The sequence below is a fragment of the Drosophila hydei genome, unplaced genomic scaffold, assembly GCF_003285905.1.
Source record: "Drosophila hydei strain 15085-1641.00,03,60 unplaced genomic scaffold, DhydRS2 tig00000063-arrow-pilon, whole genome shotgun sequence".
NCBI classification, from domain to species: Eukaryota; Metazoa; Arthropoda; class Insecta; order Diptera; family Drosophilidae; genus Drosophila; species Drosophila hydei.
The window spans coordinates 5,004,362-5,023,253 of NW_022045657.1; the positions used below are offsets into that span (position 1 = coordinate 5,004,362).

The 18,892-nt window shown below is 37.3% G+C and overlaps 2 protein-coding genes across 2 annotated transcripts; both read right to left on the reverse strand.

Annotated features, from left to right (window-relative positions):
* Positions 1-4,502: 4,502 nt before the first annotated feature.
* LOC111593377 lies at positions 4,503-5,350 on the reverse strand. Its single transcript, XM_023306096.2, has 3 exons — positions 5,174-5,350; positions 4,909-5,114; positions 4,503-4,848 (listed from the first exon to the last, which is right to left on the reverse strand). Exons 1-3 carry the CDS (start codon positions 5,348-5,350, stop codon positions 4,539-4,541), a joined length of 693 nt encoding a protein of 230 aa, XP_023161864.2. The 3' UTR covers positions 4,503-4,538.
* Positions 5,351-6,515: 1,165 nt separating this feature from the next.
* Positions 6,516-7,788, reverse strand: LOC111593378 (CASP-like protein 4A1). Its single transcript, XM_023306097.2, has 3 exons — positions 7,591-7,788; positions 6,891-7,444; positions 6,516-6,795 (listed from the first exon to the last, which is right to left on the reverse strand). The coding sequence occupies exons 1-3, from the start codon at positions 7,786-7,788 to the stop codon at positions 6,516-6,518; spliced, it is 1,032 nt and encodes a 343-aa protein (XP_023161865.2).
* Between the last annotated feature and the right edge of the window lie 11,104 nt (positions 7,789-18,892).

Below are 18,892 nucleotides of genomic sequence, written 5' to 3' on the forward strand. Positions count from 1 at the left end.
GCATCTGAATTGTGTATAGCAAAAACTAGCGGCTTTATAGCATTTGTTGGAATCGAAGCCAAGGCAAGGAATGCAGACGTTTTAAAACAAAAACAAAGAAAATGTCAAACAAAATTGAAATGAAAATGGAATTTAAAAAAAAAAACATTTTTGTAAATTGTTTCACTTGGGAAAATCGACACGCTAAAGCAAAAAGAAAACAAAACCAAAAAAAAACATAGAGAACTAAAAGCATAAATATTTAAATAAATAAATAAATAATAATACAACTATAACGACAACGTACCAACTATGCAAATCGAAGGCAATTCGATAAAGTCAAATACATAGACGTGTATATGCTCTCATTGGTTGTGTTTTTAGGTTATAATCAAACTGGCTTGTGTGTGTGTGTGTGCGCAACTATATGCATACACACAAGCAAACAATCGGTCATTCAATCAATCAGTCAGTCAGTCGGTCAGTTAGTCGGTCAGTCCAACTCAAGTTCATAATTGTACAGTTCATTTGCACATTAAGTCACATTTATGTATGTAACAAATTTAAAATATTTAAAATTAAATTTAAAAAAAGTAACTCAAAAATTAATTAAAAATGTAAGCCGAAAATTATGCTAGTAATGTCAAACATTTTGAATTCGCCTTTTTAAAACGCGTTTAGTTTTAGTTTAATGTTTCAGGCTCTAGCTAAATGTTTAGTGTGCTTCATGTGACAAAATTCCAAAATATACAAATTAGTTAAAAGCCGAAAATTTAAAATAATTATGCAGAATAGTTTTGAGCACAGCAAGCAAAGTGAATAAAAACCAAGAAAAAAAATGTAATTTAAATACTGCCACAAATAAGACGAAATAAAATGCAAAAAATAAAAAAGGAAGATTAAATAATATTCATATATATATGCATACATACATATATATTACTATGACATATAGATATACATATAAATATATATATATTGAGCATGTGTGTATCTCGGCTTCACACACTTAAAATAAAACGACTAGTCAAGTAAGATACTCGTACGATAATTCAGACATTGCAAAACGGGGCTCGAAGTTAACATTGTGGTTTAAGTCTTAACACTTACTGCAACCACTAGCTATAACGTATTACTATATAGCAAGTACATATTCATAAATTGTATATATCAACGATAGTCAATACTTACACTTACACACACATTCACATACACATACACTCACATACACAATTATAAGATACTAGTTAAGCAGAAAAATAGGCTCAGATTCAAAACTTAGATCAAATTTTTCCATATGATAACAATATTATTGTCACCAGACCAACATCGCACGATAAGATATATGACAGCAACAAGAATTTATTTCAGGTACACTTGTTTTGAGTACAGTAATCACAGCAGACAACGAATTCATGTACACAGATTGCTAGATAACACAAACCACTTAGAGAATTGCACAGTTTTGATGCAGATGAAGTGCCCTTTCCAATCTGGGACCTGGTTCCTAATAGTTGAACAATGGAACTCATGAGATTCCTTAGAAAATTGTGAGATCAACTGAATTGGTTTGAACTGATTTAAAAAGGAAGGGGCGCTCACAACCACAAAGTGTTTCATTTTATGCAATTTTTGGAGCCACACTTAGCAATTACAACAAAAATAATTAGTTAAACGAAAGAAATAGCTATTAACCAAATATATTAAACAAGTAAATTATAAAAAAATCAAGAAAAATAAGTATTTAATATATATATGCGGCTTGACCCTGAGATTCAAAAACATAAAATCGGATGTCTTCCAATCAAAGGTCGTCTTTTGTAGCAAACACAACAAGAATCAAAGTCTGCGTATTTGCTAAATCAAATAATTGGAAGCGCACTGGCAAGAGGAGCAGATAAATGCAAAAACCAAAATATTAATTCTACTTAAACCAAATAAACATAGAAATACATAAGCACACGCACACGTACCCCCCACACACACTCACACACACATAGGCACTACAAGGCAACTCACCACGCATTAATTTGCATTGCACACTTTTGAGCTCACTCCATTCCAGCCTCTATTCAAGCAGTATCCATTATTATTCACAACTTATTAAGTACCTGACAATAGAAGCCACACGACTCTAGAACCTTTCAGCTGCCGCCTCCACCCAAAGCACGATCTTCAACAGCCACGTCTTGTACATAATGTCAACACACGCGCACAGCTTTGCGTTGAGTTGCCAAAAATATATTTTAAAAAATATAATTAAACCTATGAAATCAATTTTTAAAAAAAGTGCAATGAATAAAAGGTTTCAATGACAGCAAAAAAAACAAAAAGCACAACAAAATTTCAACACAAAGCACACAAATAAAGCAACCAACGCTTGAACGCATTCGACCTCAAATCCTTTTTAGTCCTATCATTAACAATCGAATTTTGCAATTCTTATCAACTGTCTTTGTTTATGTAAATCATTTGAACAAATTTTTGTGAGAGTGAACTGCAGCGAAAATGTGTTAAAAATAAAATAAATTAGATTCAAATCATTTATTAATTTTTATTTATTTTCCAGACCCGTAATATTTTATTTTATTAATGTAGATGAGTTTTTTTTCGATTTTATGGAAATGCTCATGAAGTAAACGCAAAGTAAATACAATGCTAATAAAAAATAATCACTAACAGACAAACAGTCATGGAGACACTCACACCAGCACACACACACACTATTATATATACCTAAACTGTATAAAGGCATACGTGAACGTTTTGATGGCATCGTTTTTATGATATAGCATATACAGATATTTATATATATATATATATATATATATATATATATTAATTTGAATGTGTGCGTATAACTATGTATGTGTATGTATGTTTGTGACTGACGAAACGGAAATCAAATGTGTAAGCTACTTAGTTAATGAATCTAGTTGTAATTTTTAAAATCCACAAGTACTTCAGTACTTCGCATACGCAAATTTCGATCAACAAATTTAAATTATTATGCATATATGTTATATGTATGTGTATGCATATGTATGTGTGTTTATTTTGTGTATTAACTTCTAAGTGCCGTTAGAGTTAAGCGCTTCCGTTGCATTCTTGTGTACATTTTACAAACGATTTTTCAATTTCAATATTAATTCATTAATAAAACAAGAAAACAAAATAAATCGAGATTTTGATTAATTATAAATTTTAGCAACAAGATTTTTAACTTAGAAAAACCAACAACAAAAAATGTCAAAAAAATGCAAACTACGATAAAGGAAAAATCTTGCAATTCACTGGAGAAAACAACACCACAAATTAAAGTTAAATATTAAATGCCAACGCGCATGCTACACTAAATAAATATTTGATCAGTAAATATAAATATACAAAGTACGAAAAAAAGAAAAAAACGAAAACGAAAATGAAATGAAAAATATCTAAAATAACAGTAAATGGCGCCAAACGAAATACGAAATACAAAATATCGAAACTAAACCAGATTTTAGTTGGGCGTTTGTCGCGTCAGCTAAAGAAAAAATGAAAGATTTGCAAAAATTATACACAAATCAATTTGAACTAAATTGAGTATTTAGTTAAATCAAATACAAGATGTAAGTTAATTAAGCTATGGGTATAGGAAAACGTATGTAAAATATTTGCAATTAAAACACAAAAAAAAAAACAAGAATATATTGCTTAAGCGTAGGCTAAACAAATATAAATATACTGCAAATTAATAAAAACTAAAAACAAAACACGAAAAAAATACAATGAACATGCGAACAAATGTTCGCTCATTAATATTCGAAGTAAATGTCAAATGAAAATTAAATTTTAAAAATTGCATTTACATTTCACAAAGAAAACATACATAAATATATATGTACACATATACATATAAACATATATACATCATATAATACATTCAAAATCCTCTTTGAATAACAAAAAATATACATATATATAAACTAACAAATACAAATCACACTAACTAAATGAAATTACACGCGCAGTCACAAGCACACGAAATGTAACTTGAGCAACAAAGTAACTTAACAAACAACCACAACAAACTATATAAAATAGCTAAACTAAAAAGAGAAACAAAGCCAAATAACAAATAACTCAATGCTAGCAAACGAAATGTATAACGTAAAATTTGCATTTGCAAGAAAATATGAAACAAAAGTAAAAAAAATCGATTGAAGCTAAGATTCTCTGAAAATGGCAAGCAAAAAATTGAACGAAATAACAACAGCAGCGAGTGCAATATAAAAAATATTAACATAAAAAAACAAAGTTAAAAAAAATAAACGAATGCATAAAAAACAATTACTATATAAATAAATGTTACGCGTTATTAAATAAAGAAGAATGAAAATAATTTGTTTTAAAAAAAAAACCACCTCATATGTTTTTTTAGCTATGGTATTGGGATACGGACCGGGAAGCTAATCACCTCCTTCTAGTTATTCGAAACTTTATCCAAGCAGCTAACAGACTTTATACACATTTTTCCCTTTTTGAAAATCGCTTTTATTCACGTTTCTTTTTGCTGTTCACATAAAATTGTACTTGGTAAACTGCGCTGGAGCGGACACATATTTGCCCAGAGCCAAAGCCAGCAGAGAAAACTGACAGCCGGGATAGAGCTCGTTGCAGTCCCGGGAATGTCGCTTGGAACGTCTGTAAATGCGGTCGTAATGGTGGTGCGCCTGCGGCTCATATGCCGCGACCGGCGATGTGGGCATGCTAAGCACGGCGCGAACAAGCTCTTCCAACATATTGCCCCGCTGCCCAGGGGCATGCAGGTACTTGGCACTCTCGCAAAGAGCTCGAGCCACACAAGCGCGTCCGTTGAAGCCCATGCTGACCAAAGGAAGCCAGGTTGTGGTTAGGCTAGGCTGACATAGATTGGAATTTACTTACTGATCAAATGCGGAATGTATTTCGTCGTAGAAACTTCGCCTCGAGCGGCGCTGCAGCATGGGCTTGGTGAGATTAGCAAAGCCGTGTGCATGCTGTATAACCCAATTATGATTGGGAAGATCGTAAGCAACGCCCCAGTTGACTGCCCAGCTCAAATAGTCCACATCGGGATTGCCAATCATTCCAATGGTTAGGCAAATGGCCGCCTATGCATGGAGACAATTAATTGAAGCCACATCAACGGGCTGCATAACTGAACTCACACCGAAACCGAAGAGCCCTCCGGAAATGCCAGATATCGCTTTTGCCGACTGAGTAACTTTGTCACCGCTTTCGTGGCATTGCCACCTGCCCCAGCCACATGCTGTGCCTCGGCTACAGGTTCTTGGCTCACTGACAGCAAAACTATTGCATTTAGCGTCAAGTGCAGTAGACGAGTCATTTTTACAGTCTGCCGTTTGAACAGACACTGATTCAGCTTATCGATACTTAAGTGCTAACTCACCTGCTCTGCACTAGATTTACCTCTTTGGTGGCCTGCAGCTTAAGTGCTGTTGCCTCTATTGATTAGCGTCTGCCTGCAAATACTCGCACAACTGCTCACAATTAACTGGCTACAGTAACGCCCCAATGTCAACAGCAACCGCATGGACCATTGCCTCACGCAAATTTATACAAATTCTCGACCCTCACAAAAACTATGCTGTATTTACACCAAATGGAAGCGGAAAACCAACACAAATTAAGAGAGAGAAAAAATGCCAGCGAGAACCAGAAATTGGTTAAAAAATTATTCAAATATATATAAAAATATAAATATATACACATAAATGAGTATTTGTGTTTATTTGCATACATATATTTATATTTATTTATGTGCCCGCTTTTGGATATTTGCTTAAATTCAATTGCACTTTTTAGCCCGGCACATAATAAAAAACACTTTTTTGCGTTTTCAATTTATGGCCTCTTTTTTAGCAAACATTTAAAAAATGTGTGTTTCCGACTATTCTGAAAAAACTGTGAGCGAAAAGCCAAAAGTGCTGGGTTTCATTTGTGCAAAATAAATGTTGAGCTTTAAATTAAAAGATATGTTTATACAATTATCAAAAGAAACAATTCGAAAAATCATAATTAATTAAAATATTTTTATATTAATCTATCTCTCTATATCTTTCTCCCTCTATAAGCCCCTCCAAATCTCTCCATTTAATTATCTCTAAGTCTCCATCAAGTTCTTATTTTGTTTCGCTCTCTTTCTCGCGATCTACTTTTGTTACTAGTTCTATCTGTCTCTTTCTCTCTCTCTCTCTCTCTTTATCTTCCTCTTTATCAATAATTATTTATATTAGTAATTTTTTTATTATTTTGCTAGTTCCACAAAGATGAGAAAATAAAACACAAAACCGCAGAATGCTCGAGCCTTTTTTTACAAATTAAAGTTTCAGCAAGTATTGATACTCACCCAATACCCATCAGCATTTCATATATGCGATAGGAGCTAGAGTGATAGAGCAGTCAACTCAATCTTTATTATTACTGATTAACTAAAAGCCGAATGCGTTTCCCTTATACGTAAACAACACATTTGATTGTGATTTGTAGCTTTATTTATTAAATGCATTTGTAAATTTACCCTGGAATTGTTGGCTGAAATGTAGCAAAAAGCTCTGAGGACAGTAGGCGCCATACCACTGAGCGCACTCATGCAGCGAATGGCCAGCGGTAAAAGCCTTGTGATATGTCGGCTTATGGGCAATCTCCGAATGCACATAACGCAGCAGAATGCGAAAGATATCGTGGAACAGCGACTGACCAGGTGGCACCAGCAGATGACGGGACTCGCACAGCGTTCGCATGATGCAGTAGCGCGGCTTATACTGATGACTGTTCAAAAGAGAGAGAAAGAGAGAAAAAAAGGCAAAGAGAGATTTTAAGAGTATTATACACTTAATGCTTTTTGGTGTATTCTCAGTACTAACATCTCAGACAGCATTATCAGCAAATCAAAGAGCATTCCATGCGGACTCTGGCCCTCATTCACGAGATTGGCGCCGTTTCTTTTAAGCTCGCGACCCAGACGCCGGGTCGCTGCTGAGGGCCGGCAGTAAAAGTTGCCAGATGCATCCTTGACCAGCTTCGATGCTGGACAGCCGCTGGATGGCTGCTGCACCGAGGATTTGCGGTGTCCCAGAACTGGTGTTACTTGCGGATATGCGTAATAAAACGAGTGTATGGGATCGGCTGGACTTAAGGGAATAATCAATGGTTGCTGAGGATAGAGCACAGGTACTTCTGGTGCAGGTATAACAGGTACTGCAACTGGTACAACTTTTGCTGGAGTCGGAGGGGGCGGTGGAGGAGGTGTCGGTGGCGGTGGTGGCGGTGGTGCCGGTACGGGTTTGGGTTTTCGTCTGCGTCTGGGAAACAAGTCATCCACGGATGATGGCAGTGGATAAATAGCAGTTGCCTCGCCAAGCACTATCAAACCTCTAGGTCTAGTGTCCAAAATAGCCTTAGCACAATTGCATGTTAGCTGTTGAGCAAAAGAGCAGGATATGGTATTAGCTGACCTTATAGTTATTTAATCTTAATCCTTTTAAGTTTCAAAGCATTTTGATAAATTAACGCTTGATGAAACCTGATGCTAATAGGGCACACGTAGAAGCTTAGGTTACTCACAGAGACAGCTGAGCCCGCCTCAAAGATAAGCCAGCGCTTTTGCCGACGTAGCAAGTGGGATATGTGCTTTGGTTCCTCACGGAGAAAGCTCACGGCGCGGCTATTGGAGCTAGAACTGCTGTTATTTCCAGCGCTGACCAGAATCAGCAACGTGGTAAATAGCAGCACTACGAGTAAACACGGTATGCGATCACCCATAACTGCGGCCAGTGCAAGCGCAGATCGACTGAAGAGTGGATAAAGCGGTTCGCGAGCTGCAGACTGTCGTTGGACTAAGAATTTTGAGACACGCGTGGCTATTCAATTTAGATCTAGAGTGCTGACCATGATTGACCGCATTGCAAGTTTGTTGGTCGAACAACTAGCTCTAACTGGTAACGTGCGGAGGTACAGGGTTGAACATAAAGAATTGGGTCAAACTTGAAACCAGTTTGCAATCTAATTTAATTAACAACTTGGCATTTGCCATACATCAATGGGAAATGACAGGTGATGGGACTATGTCACAAATGCTGCTGCTCATAATCAAATCAATCTTTAATTCAGTTGTCGAAACATTGTCAGCCACAATATGTTATCCACTTGGCTTGTTCCTGGATTGGAATTGCTGCTGCTGCTTATGTTGAGCCAATGCCAGCGCGGACTATTTCTGAATGCTTGGGCCAAAAGCGATGCGTTGAATGTGTTTGCCATTGCGCCACAGCTGACAACAACCATTGAAGCGCATACGAATCATGAAAGCCGCGTCAACAATATCACGCTGACATATGCTGAGGAAATGGACCCATTGGAGCCGCATGCTGCTTCATTGAAGCCATTGTCGCAGCGTAAACTCTCGAGGGGAAAACGTTTTGTGGCATTTCCTGTGGGTTCATCGGCATCGGTAAGTGAACAGCACACAACACATACACATACATAGGCAATAGCATCAAAGTTACTGCATAGTTTAAGCTAAATTCTTTACAAACTTAGGCCGCAATCTGTCTGACCACAGGCGTTATTGGCAATCCCCACTTCTTGTACTTTAGCTTCGGTCTAAATTGGGGCATTGCCTACGATTTGCCCAACATCACATGGGTGTTACATAATGCCCATGGCTGGAGCAGAAAGAAGCCAAAATTGGCACTCGCCAAAATCAAACGCAGACACCGACGTGATCTGTATGGCAATTTGGAGACAATGATAGACAGGTGAGTTTAAATAAAAATTAAAACAAAAACTCGGTGAGTACTGAAGAGATTTGCCTTTCTCAAGTGTACTAGAAATGTTTGTTTACATTGATTATTCAGGATTGAGGTGCATAAGGTTCGTATACTAATTGAACCATTCCACAATCCTGCACTTGACACATGCTCAGCATAGTTTTATGATTCACATTAGTTTCGTATATTTCAAATTTTCTTTAATTTAAAATACTCTTTTTAATATTTATTTACAACATTTATAATTTGGAATATTATGAAAAAATAAATCATTTTATTTTAAAACCCACTTTATAACTTAACTAATCGAGTAAATCAAGTAATCGAAATAAAACTTTCTTACTTACTTTTGAAGTTATTATACTCAAAACAAATTTCACAAATATGTTAAAGTTTTATAACCCGAAGCCATTAAATGCGAGAATTCAGAGTAAAATGTTTTTCTGGAAATGTATGTAACAGGCAGAAGAAGGCGTGGCAGGCCTCGTAAAGTAAATACACAGTATGTGTTTTATCAATAAGGTGACTTTTAAGATATAAAATAAAACACGTATCGTACAATGTTTGAAAGTCATTTTTTATTCGAAATAGCCTCCATTCAACTAAATACAACCATTAGAATAATCAACTAATTTATAGACTCTTTGATTTCATCTGAAGAAATGTTCTTTACCACCTGTGTCATGGTTTTAGATCAGGAAAATACGGATGGTGGTCGATGATACAAATCTGTTTTTTCATCAAAAATTCAAGAACTTTTTAGTTTTGTAAGAGGTCCATTTAATATTTGCTCTTTGTTCCATTGTATTTTTACGACACAAGCACAAAACATACTCTCATTTAAAAAGCTCCTAACTTTTTAACCTGACAACCGATTTACATGCAGTTGGCTGTATTTGAAAGGTGAGACCTGTACCTTTCTAATGTTATTAACGTTCAATAGATGGCATAACGTGTTCCATGATTTCAATAAAAAAATCATTTATTTATTGAGCATACCTGGTATATTCTAGTTTAGGATTACGAACTAAGTCTATCTAACCATCTCCATTTGTCCGTCCGTGTGATCGCGTCGATCACATAAATCACAATAGCAAGAGGCTTGAAATATTAAGTTTATATTTCTCTTATCATTCCGCCCACGATGAAAATCGATAATTTGGCTACGCTTTTAAAGCATAGTTTGAATACCAATATATAGAGAAATCCAATTTACTGTGAAGGTTTTCTGAAAGCGCAGTCACTGAACTAACTGCACAGTAACCAAAGAGAGCAGTCTGACTTGTTTTAACTACTTTATAATTAAACTATTGCTCTTCACTATTAAGAAATAATTTTTTCATCTTCAGCAATTTATGAAATCTTATTATTATTTCACAGAATTTGACTAACAATTACCTTATTTTAGTTATTCGATTAAAACTTTATGTTAAGACAGCATCATAAAGTCGTCCACGTGACACGATAACCAAATGTTTGAATTTGGATGCATTCAATATATATCTCAATAGCAAAATCATATATCAATCAATACTTTACATCAATACTTTACAAACACAAATTGTTCGTGAGCTGTGTGCAAATACAAACTGACTGACTGCTTCAAATAGTTGTCAATATTTACTAAATATTATAAATAAATTATAATAGATTTTTATTAATTTTAAAAATATATTTTAATAGACTTCAGCACGGACTATAAACAAACAGAAGCAAAACTAATTTCGATACTTTCTCAATCAGCATAACTCCCCATCAGCATTTGAGCATTGGATTAAAAAAAAAGAAAAGGCATCTTCTATGTACGAATAAAATAATTGACTGCGATTTTCAGTTTTATTATATTTATTTCCCAAGCGAAGGAGTATACTGGTTTCTTGCAATGTTGTGCTCTCCGTTCGTCCGTCCGTCCGTATGTATGCAAGCCATTTCGTTGCTATTGAAGCATAATAAGCATAATCTTATAAAGTGTAAAGGTTTTCCCTAGACTCCCACAAATCGGAAATTAATCTGATAGAAACTTGAAACTTGGAACATATACTCGCGTTGACGACCCGGTATAAAAATATATGGTGGTTATATCTACGCCCAGTGGGATCATGGACCCAATCTACGCCCAGTGGGATCCGTCCATATGTATGCAAGCCATTTCATTGCTATTGAAGCTAGAGACTTGAAGCATAACCTCATATTATAAAGTATAAAGATTTTCCCTAGACTCCCACAAATCGGAAATTAATCTGATAGAGACTTGAAACTTGGAACATATACTCGCGTTGACAACCCGGCATCAAAAATATATGGTGGTTATATCTACGCCCAGTGGGATCATGGCAAATTGGGTAAAATGATATATCCTACATTTGGGGCCCACTGTTAAGAATCCTTACCGATCGACACATTATATATCCACGCCCTCTAGGGACGTATCAGATTGGATCTGACTATACAGTGTTTCGTTCAAGATCAGTTATATTTCAAACACTATTGGCACTAGGTACTTACTGTTGATCTCCTCCATTCTTGCACATTTGACGCTTGTTTGATATGTGTCATATTAACAATACCCTGTACTTTCCGCAGTTTTGAAGCCTTAGCCATAAGCAAAAGTTATGTCACCACGCCTACAAGGGGTGTAGCAAATCGGAAAAAATATATATTCTACAGATTTACCATGAGAAATTTAATTTAATGTTGACGTTTGTTAAACATTTACCAAAAATCATATATATGCCTCTTGCCTGGCAAGCACTTGGTGGTGTTGGCGGAACGCATTTGGGTTTTCGTCTGCGTCTAGCAAGCAAGTCATCAATAAACAAACAGTCACAAGAATCAAGATCTAATGTCCAGCACAGCCTTTAAGCAAAAGAGCAGGAGATGGTATTAGAATTACCTTACCTTATTAGTCATTTAAACTTAATCCTTTTAAGTTTCCAAGAATTTTAAAATGCTTTTTGATCGATGAAACTTTGGTGCTTGATGCCGATTGGCCACATGTAAAAGATTTGAAGGCAAGGTTACTTACTGAGACGGATGTGCCCAGCTCAAAGATAAGCCAACGCTTTTGCCGACGAAACAAGTGGGATATGTGCTTTGGTTGCTCTCGGACAAAGCTAATAGCGCAGCCATTGGAGCACTGATCAGAGTCAGCAACGTAATAAACAGCAGTAACTACGGTATCCGATCACCTCTAACTGCTGCCAATGCAAGCGTAGATAGACTGAAGTGCGAACAAGGCAGAGTGAAGCCAGACAAAGAATTTTGAGGCACGCGTGTCTAATCAATTTGGAGTGCTGACCATAATTAACCACAATGCAAGCCGCAACAATGTCACGCTAACCAATACTGAGAAATTGGTTCAAATTTGCTACGCTGTCGGGCTAAAGGGCTTGACATCATGCTTGAAACCAGTCTATCTAGTTTAATTAACAAGCATTTGCCACACATAATTCTGAAATGTCTGACTGCGGCAGACGATGCCACAAATGCCACAGCCCAAAGTCAAAGGCAAATCTTTGATTCAGTTGTCGAAAAATACGCAGCCAGAATATGTCGTCCACTTGGCTTGTTCCTAGATTGGAATTGTTGCTGCTGCTTATGTTGAGCCAATGCCAGCGCGGACTATCCCTGAATGCTTGGTCCAAAAGCGATGCGCTGGATGTGTTTTCCATAGCGCCACAGCTGACAGCAAGCATTGAAGCTCATACGAATCATGAAAGCCGCATCAACAATATCACGCTGACAGATGCTGAGGAAATGGACCCATTGGAGCCGCATGCTGCTTCATTGAAGCCATTGTCGCAGCGTAAACTCTCGAGGGGCAAACGTTTTATAGCATTTCCTCTGGGTTCATCGGCATCGGTAAGTGCACAGCGCACAACACATCCAACACACAACACACACGGACAATGGCATCAAAGTTTCTGCATAGTTTAAGCTAAATTCTTTACAAACTTAGGCCGCAGTCTGTTTGAGCACAGGCGTCATTGGCAATCCCAACTACTTGTACATGAGCTTCGGTGTAAATTGGGGCGTTGCCTACGATTTGCCCAACATCACATTTGTGTTACAAAATGCCCATGGCTGGAACACAAAGAAGCCCAGCTTGGCACTTGCCAAAATCAAACGCAGACATCGACGTGATCTCTATGGTAACTTGGAGGCAATCATAGACAGGTAACTTTAAATACAAGCTAATATGGAAACGCTACGGGTATGGGAGATTTTATTATAATTCTCAAGTGTGCTAGAAGTTTTTACATTGATTATTTGAGGTCCATAAGGCCATATCTATTGTCCTTTACCTAACACAAACTCGACGCTTTCTAATTTAGTTTATTGAACGTATCAACTTACATATTACTATGTTTCCTTTTTCTCCCTCATCCATGAAGTGAAAGAGTATATTGGTTTTGTGCAATGTCTGACCGTCCGTCTAAGCGACAGCTATTTCGCCGCTAATGAAGTTAGAGAGTGCCTTCATCTTATAATGCACACTAAGGACCTAGAAAATAGGGAATACTATATATGGTATAATATATATAGGGCGAACTAATCGGGTAGGACGGTTTTAGAGCTCTCTCTAAAACTGAATTATGTAGCCTTAGCTTAAAAATTTTTAGTTACGTTCCTGTGTAGCCCTTTTAAAATTGGCCAAAAAGTATCTGTCCACGAATTTTGATGGCATTGCAAATCGGAAAAACTGTATCTTCGACAGTGTTACTATCAGAAACTCAAAATGTAATGTCTAAACTATTATTGTCCTCTTTTGGCAAACTATAAATTATATATATTGGCTAAACCGAAAAACAAAACTTACACGGGGTGGAGCTAGACCGCCAGATTCCACTGATTTGAGCCTTGGGCATTGGTCCTTAACACCCGACTGCACCATTCTCATATGTTTTTATATAGAATACTCTTCTAAATATTTTTAATATGTATTATGCAAAAATGAGATATATATCAAACAATCTTTTTTAGTTAAACAATTCAAATAATTCAAATAAATTTTTGAAGTTCGTTTATGCAAATCAAGTTCATATAACCCAGTTATATTTTTTGCTCTAATATTTCAAAAAGCATTTTATTCGACTTTAGCTATCAGATCTTATTAGTCATAATTTCTTATATAATTTATATAATATTTATTTAAATTGTTTATATAAATATTAAAAATTTTTATAAATTATTATAAATTTTATAAATTTTAATTGGTATTGATTTATTCTAGTTATTCGATTTAAACTTGGAATATTAATTGTGTTAAGAGAGCATCATAAAGTCGTTTAGGTGACAGGCTCACCTAGTGTTTGCATTGGTATACATTCAGTAAATATCTCAATAGCAAAATCATATATAACTACTTAACATGCCCACAGTGTTCGTGAGCTGTGTACGTATACCCATTGACTGACTGCTCCATCTTGCACTAAAGTGCGAGTGTATATAGAATTATGCCCACTTATATATAAACATATATATTAACATCTATGTGTGTGTGTGTGTTAGTGCTATAGTCAGGCCAGGCACTTGGCTTATCACGCACAGTGCGGCTAAGCCCAAGACAACTTTCGCAGCCCAAGTGGTCTGCCCTCCCTCTACTGTCTCAGCCTGCCACGCCCACCTTCAGGCACGCCTCCCATCCACAACTATATTCTGTTTGGCTGCTTGGATGTTTGTCTGTGTGTGCGTGAGTGTGAATGCGTGCGGCTGGCATAATAATAAAATGTTGGTATTTTATATTAGCATTTAAATTGGCTTTTTGTATGCTTCGGAAATAGTTTAATATCCGAAAAGTCTTCTACGCACAACTTTAATATTGACCCAAGGAGAAATGCATTACAACAAAGACTATAATTGGAACCAAAAATTATGTGCAACATCTTTACAGGACCGACATCTGCATATATCATTCGAATTTGCAGTTCCCAAGTGTCACTATCTGGTGCGTTCAATCTGTAAAATGCCCAAGCCTTATCACAGCGAAACAGATACGGACAAACTCACATAGAGCGAGAGTGAGAGGGGGAGAGAGAGAGAGGGACATTGTCATGGTAATCACAGAGCTTTGGTCTATTTGTGCGTCATTTGCAGCGACTGCTAAGCTTCAAGTGGTCATCAGAAGTTTTAGCCCGGGCATTTGACTTTAACTTGGGTGTCCCATTGACCTTAGCTAGGCTTTTATACACGTGCTCATCTTGGCATTCGGGGCCTATTTTATGATTGTTTTCATTCGATGCGATGCGATTCGATTCGTTTCGTTTCGTTTGGTTTGCGCTTCGATTGTCTGTTTTGCTTAGCGCCCACAATTGATGCCTGCCAATTTTTGCCCATTGACTTTGGCCTTGCTTTACGAGCCTTTTTGTTCTAATGGGTCAACTAAGCGCTTTGCTTTGCCAACTAACATTACTGGTCACACAGGCACACACACACGCACTTTGTGGCAAGTTGGACAGGAGACGTGTATGCCTGTGTGTTGTTTGCCATGCGAGGCTAATGAAGTTGTTTGTTTGCTTACTTGTTTCTAACACAGACAGCCAAGCATTACTGGACCTAGGTCGATGCTAACTTTAACTAGTTATATATTTTCTGTATTTTAGTAAATGAATGCTTCACTAAATCCAGCTATCGAAGTATATTAAATAACATTAAATGATAATAAACTTAGTCTATTTTTATATTTATCAATATTTTTTATACTTATTTCCTAATCAGTCTATCAATTATACCAGGAAGTCAGCACATTTCTGAGATCTCAAAAGATAAGGTCTGTCGAGTAGGCTTCTTAATTTTTCATACTTACCTTTAGAATAAAAAAAAGAGGCAATTCTTAAAGACTTAAGAACATAGAGCAGCCAGCACTCCACTCCATCAATTGAATGGCAATCAAACCATCGATCTTCATCGTCTGTGGCGGAGGCATTTTTGACTGCGACACGGACGCTAACTATTTTTGCGCAAGACACCTGCCACTGTAGCCAGCAGGTGGATGTCTTGGCCCAGAAAACTGTTGTAGGCAATTCAATTAAACTGCAGCACCTGCCACAGCCTCTAAATGAATGTGTCTGTGTTTGCCTTGGTGTGTGGTCTGTCTGTGCCGTGTTTATTGTAAACGTGACTGCGACTTCGACTGCGACTGTGTCTGCTGTTGTTGCTGTTGCTGTTGCTGTTGGCACTGCAAAGAGACGCTGCAGTTGCATTTCGACACTAACTGTCGATTGGCACATTTGCACTTTGGCAATTTGTTTGGCAACGATTGTTCACCTTTTGTCGTTGGCGTTGCAAGCGTCTTGTGGCAGTTGCATTCAGCGCTTCAAACGGTGTGGCACGTAGCAGGCCATGATTTACGCGCGTTTCGTATTGTTTAATTATCGTTTAATTGTTGCAAACTTTTTGATTTACGATTTAATTGCGACGACAAGTGCTGCAAATGCGGCCACTTCGCTGCTAGCCGTTTTCATGAGTCATAAAACTGATGCGCCACTTGGAAGCGTCAACGCTTCCAATGATTTATTGCCGCCGCCAACGCCGCCACCGCCGCTGCCAGCATTGATGACTATGATGGAACGTGCAAAGACAACGTTGGCGTCATCTGCTCCCTACGCCCAACCGCCGCCAGCCAAATCCATGCGCTTACTGAGCCGACCCAAGCGCTATCTCAGCTTTCCCGAAGGCTCCTCTTTTACCGTATGTGTCACTGTCACATTGGATATGGACTCTTGTGCCCCGAACCCATTCATACTCAGCATGTTGAATATCATCTCTGATTTCTTGCACTTTTCAATGCTCAGGTTGCTGTTTGCTTCACTGTCGGCATCATTGGCAATCCCTACTATGCCCACAATAGTTTCGGTCTTAATTGGGGCGTGGCCTACGATCTGCCCAACAATACGTGGGTACTCCAGAGCCTGCACGGGCTGACACGGCGCCCAACACTTTCGCCAACATTGCGTCGTCGCACCAGAAGTGCAATCTATCAGGATATTGAAGCAATCGTTGATAAGTAATGCAATACACATAGCTACATATGATTTACTATAGACCTGCAGAGAAACTTATATATAGGGCAGGTATATACTATATCTGCCTTTTAGATGTATTATTCAAATTATATTTTTAATATTTATGAATTAGAACAAACCATTTAAATTCATTTAGACACTAACTAACTCGAGACATTTTCGATTTCAGCATGGGCTACAATGGACGTGATTGTGTCCTGCGCACGCTCTGCGAGAGTCGTCAGTATTTTCAGCGCAACAAGATGAACATGATTGGTGAGATGATGCGCATTATCTTCAGGTAAGTTCACCTATAAAGTAATATGTGTGTATATTAACTTCTCTCCATTTCTCGCTTGCAGTTTGCCCAAGCAGCGAATTTTCACGCGAGAGTTGCAGGAGAACTCGGACATTGTGCACTACGACAATGCCTATCGACACGCTCATAATTTTGATTGTGAAAAGCAGTACGCTTGCCAGTTCTCGCTACTGGAATTGGCTTTCGGTAAATACTCGAGGCCACCGAAAAATTATTATGCCCAATAAATTGCAATACAAAAATTGTCTTATGAAATCGTTTTAATGGCTCCGCATGTCCCAATCCCAATCACTTGTTGCCATCGGGTTATAAATGGCAATTCATTTTTCTCGACTATCCTCAGTGCAGCCCATTGTGGCCAATCGAAGCCATGTCGAGATACGTTGTCTGCCTCCGAGAGTGGAATTGAGAGAGAGAGTGTGTGGGTGGGTGTGTGTCATCATTTGTTGGCGTCTGGCGCCTCGCTCGACACAAAAGCCCGAAAATTATTTAATTGAACTGAAACATAAAAAAGACAACAGCAACAGCAGCGCGATGAGCACCAAATATATTTGGCAAAGTTTTTGGAAATTTAATTTAATCAACAAGCTCGCAAAATTGTCTGACATGACAGTTGAGTGAAAATTGAATGGAACATTCAAGCGCTGGCCACATAGACAACTGCCACAAAGGCTGTCCAGGGTAAGTTCTCTTTAGGTACTGTTATATGAACTAAGATAAATCGTCTAACAAACTCGGCAGCTGAGTCATGACATTTTAATGATGTGTGCCTTAATGTAGCCCAAATACAGAAGGACATTAAATCATTCACTTTAACTAGAATATTCAAAATGTCAAAAACGTGCTTTGGAAAGCAACTGCTCGCAATAATTTTCCATATGACTTTGGTATTTACTGCTGTGTATAAATAATGCGCATTTATATAACTATATTGCAATTGTAAGCTTAGCAGCATATATAGTTAGAAACTCTCAAGATTAAACTAAGTTTTAAAATGGGAACGCTGCTTGCATACACAATCATGGGACTGGGGACATGGGACTGAATCCCATTCTGTTGTATGCATATATGTATATCTGTGTATGTATATGCGTAGATGTATGTATGTGTATGTAAATTTAGTTTTTATTCATTACAGCGATATATGCAAATGTAATAAATATTTAAATCTATATGGAATGTGCATTGGAATTTATATACAATTAATAGTTACTATATGTCTGCAGGTGCCACGGCTTTCCTTGCTAAGTCACTGCTTTGGAAGTACACATTGTAACATATAAGCTGCATTAAATTAGCATAAGTGGGACCGCTCGACTAGGAAATAAACCCTGAACTCTGGCACGCACTGATATACCGATCACTCTAAGATTCTCTTAAACGTATTATTATTATTAATAATTAAATTTTTTTCTTAATATAGTTTCTTAATATAGTTCCTTAATAATATTCTCAAACCATAATTATCCCACTTTCAGATGCTTGCTAAAGCTCAAGTCTCTTTTACTTGAAATACGTTTTTTGTAAATTTGAGCGGAAGGGGAAGGTATCCAGGTATCTACGCAGACGGACTGGGCTAGATCCACTCAGCTCATCATTCTTAACTAGAATATATATAATTTCTCGAGTCTGCCATTCCTCCTCCTGCGTGTTACATATATTTTCCCTAAGCCATTATTCTCTGTGTTCCCATTTTCAATAGGTTCAGTTTATAATGAGTTGCCTCAGACATTGTATTTGTTAAAGGTGGCACGCTTGGTTGCAACTTAGAGATCAAT